Raw genomic sequence first — 2623 nt, forward strand, 5'->3', positions numbered from 1 at the left:
TTGAAGTTATGTTTTAAAATTGGATGGAGATTGTTATGGTTTGCTTATTGTTGTTTCAGATAAGTTGGTATGCTAGTTCCAATTTTTCTTTTTGGTGGCATGATGATGACACAAGTATCTGATATACAAAAGATAACATCATTCTTGGTATTTTGTAATTTTGATTTTTAAGCCAACATAGTAACCCTAAGGGTAATTTTGGTATTTTATTTACCTTCAGTATTGGCAGCAGGTTATAGATTTTTAGAAGGCTAATACGAGTAGTTCATAATTACAAGTGCAGTTTAGTGAAGCTTCTTTTCACGTTACAGTGCAATATTTTCGCATCAGTTGGCTACAAATGGTGTATGGCATGTTTGGAACGGTCAAGTAGACTTTAATCTATTTTGGATGAAGTTAATTGGGAATTTGCTGCGAACTGTTTGGTTTATTGGAGGTCAAGTTTGCTGCGAATTTGCAACGGGTCAAAGTCAACATAATAAATGGAACTAGGGATGAGCAAATTCGGTTGTTAATTGTTATACTTCCAGGAAGTAGTAAAAAGGTTGTTAATTGTTATACTTCATTACAATTTTTTTGTAACTTTTTTTTTTCAAACAGGCCGAATCGAAAAAAGTCGTTAAATTTTGCTAAACTTTGAATCAACAGGTGATTACAGCTACTCCTAGACAACTTGAGAGCGTTATGCGCCTCAGCGAGGCTTTGGCCCGCGTTCGCTTTTCAGAAGAGGTTGAAAAGAAAGATGTTGTTGAGGCTTTTAGGCTTCTAGAAGTTGCATTGCAGCAGTCTGCAACCGATCCTGCCACTGGTAAGCATTCAAACAAGATAAAACAAAATACATGTTAGTTGGTTAATTAGTTAGGTAACTGATAAAGATGTTTTCTTAACAGGAACCATTGACATGGACCTGATTACTACTGGTGTCTCTTCAAGCGAAAGAATGAAAAGAGACAATTTGGTTGCGTTGACTCGCAACATTATTATGGAAAGGCTGCAACAAGGAGGTCCATCTATTCGTATGGTTGAGGTGCGCCTTTTTTTATTTTTATTTTTATATTTCAGTTAGCTTATTTATTGTTATTAAGCATTAATATTTAATATGAAAACCATAATTACTCTACAGCTGCTTGAAGAGTTGAAGCAGCGTAGCGAGATTGCTGAGTTGCATCTTAACGATGTAAGTGTCGCTCTGTTTTTCTTGAGCAGGACTATTTTAAACATCTCCTAAGATTTTTTTTTTTTGGCAGTTGCGAAATGCACTTGGTACTCTTGCAGGTGAGTTGTTGGTGGATGTCCGCGGTGATAGTGTAACAAGAGTATGAGCAAAGGCTAATATCCGCTTCATACAAAAGTTCTAGAGATTGTATGCTTATTAACATCAAGACGGAGTATTGCGACATTTGTGTACTTTTGGGTTATATATATGTTGAACGCTTTGACATTATATGTGTGATGTTAGTTAGAAATGCTTGTGTATGAGATGAAAGGTGTTCGGATTTGCTGCATGGTTTAACCTCAGTATTGGCAGCAGGTTATAGATTTTTAGAAGGCTAATACGAGTAGTTCATAATTACAAGTGCAGTTTAGTAAAGCTTCTTTTCGCGTTACAGTGCAATATTTTCGCATCAGTTGGCTACAAATGGTGTATGGCATGTTTGGATCGGTCAAGTAGACTTTAATCTATTTTGGATGAAGTTAATTGGGAATTTGCTGCGAACTGTTTGGTTTATTGGAGGTCAAGTTTGCTGCGAATTTGCAAACGGGTCAAAGTCAACATAATAAATGGAACTAAGGATGAGCAAATTCGGTACTACTACTGAATCAGTACTAAAGTTTCGACTTTCGGGATCGTTACGGTACCGGAACCGGTATTTCACGAATTTTTACCTTCGGTACCGGTATTATCCCGGTACCGTACCAGTACCGAACCGAATATTTCGATACCGGTACCAAGAATTCGCGATTTTCGGAATCGATATTTTTGGTACCGGTACAGTACCAAGCTCATCCCTAAATGGAACTCAGTTGAAGCGTTGTTCAATGAAGTGCTATTTTGGATGAAGTTAATTGGGACCTACGAAGAAATTTAAACGCATATCGATTATAATGTTTGGTTTAATATACTATATGAGTTCGAGCCGACTTTAGGCTTGCATAACGTTTAACGCAATTTTTCTGAAGATTATTAGAATTATTTTAGACGAAAAGTATAATAAGACAAAATAGTCTTTAGTTAAAATTGTAAATGAATTGAAAGAGAAAAAAATAATAAAAAAAGAATGTAGAGATAAATATAGAGGTTAGGATGTGTGGTGTTTTTTAAAATGAGAGGCATATTTTAAAAAGTAGTGAATTTTTGTTAAATTATGAGGTTAAAGATGGTGGATGGGATAAGAATGCTCTAAGTAATGATAATGAGAGTATTTCTTGAACAACTATTATTATTATTATTATTATTATTATTGTTATTATTATTATTATTATTGTTTCCTATACAACAGGTCGTTGGAACCTTTTAAAACCAGTATTTTACTCATACTGAACTTAATTTAAAAACAGTACAACCGGGATATACAGAAAGGTTAAACCAAGTTGAATAGTTTGCACTGTAATTCCGTATAAA

The 2623-nt window shown here is 34.7% G+C and overlaps 1 protein-coding gene across 1 annotated transcript; it reads left to right on the plus strand.

Annotated features, from left to right (window-relative positions):
- Positions 1 to 340: 340 nt before the first annotated feature.
- Positions 341 to 1398, plus strand: LOC143549513 (DNA replication licensing factor MCM4-like). The gene is made up of 6 exons (XM_077040411.1): positions 341 to 364; positions 437 to 544; positions 649 to 808; positions 891 to 1027; positions 1124 to 1177; positions 1248 to 1398. Exons 1-6 carry the CDS (start codon positions 341 to 343, stop codon positions 1320 to 1322), a joined length of 558 nt encoding a protein of 185 aa, XP_076896526.1. The 3' UTR covers positions 1323 to 1398.
- The last annotated feature ends 1225 nt before the right edge of the window (positions 1399 to 2623 follow it).

This window comes from Bidens hawaiensis, unplaced genomic scaffold (genome assembly GCF_021521415.1).
Source record: "Bidens hawaiensis isolate Kalapana, Puna unplaced genomic scaffold, B.hawaiensis_p1.1 tig00015613_1, whole genome shotgun sequence".
NCBI classification, from domain to species: Eukaryota; Viridiplantae; Streptophyta; class Magnoliopsida; order Asterales; family Asteraceae; genus Bidens; species Bidens hawaiensis.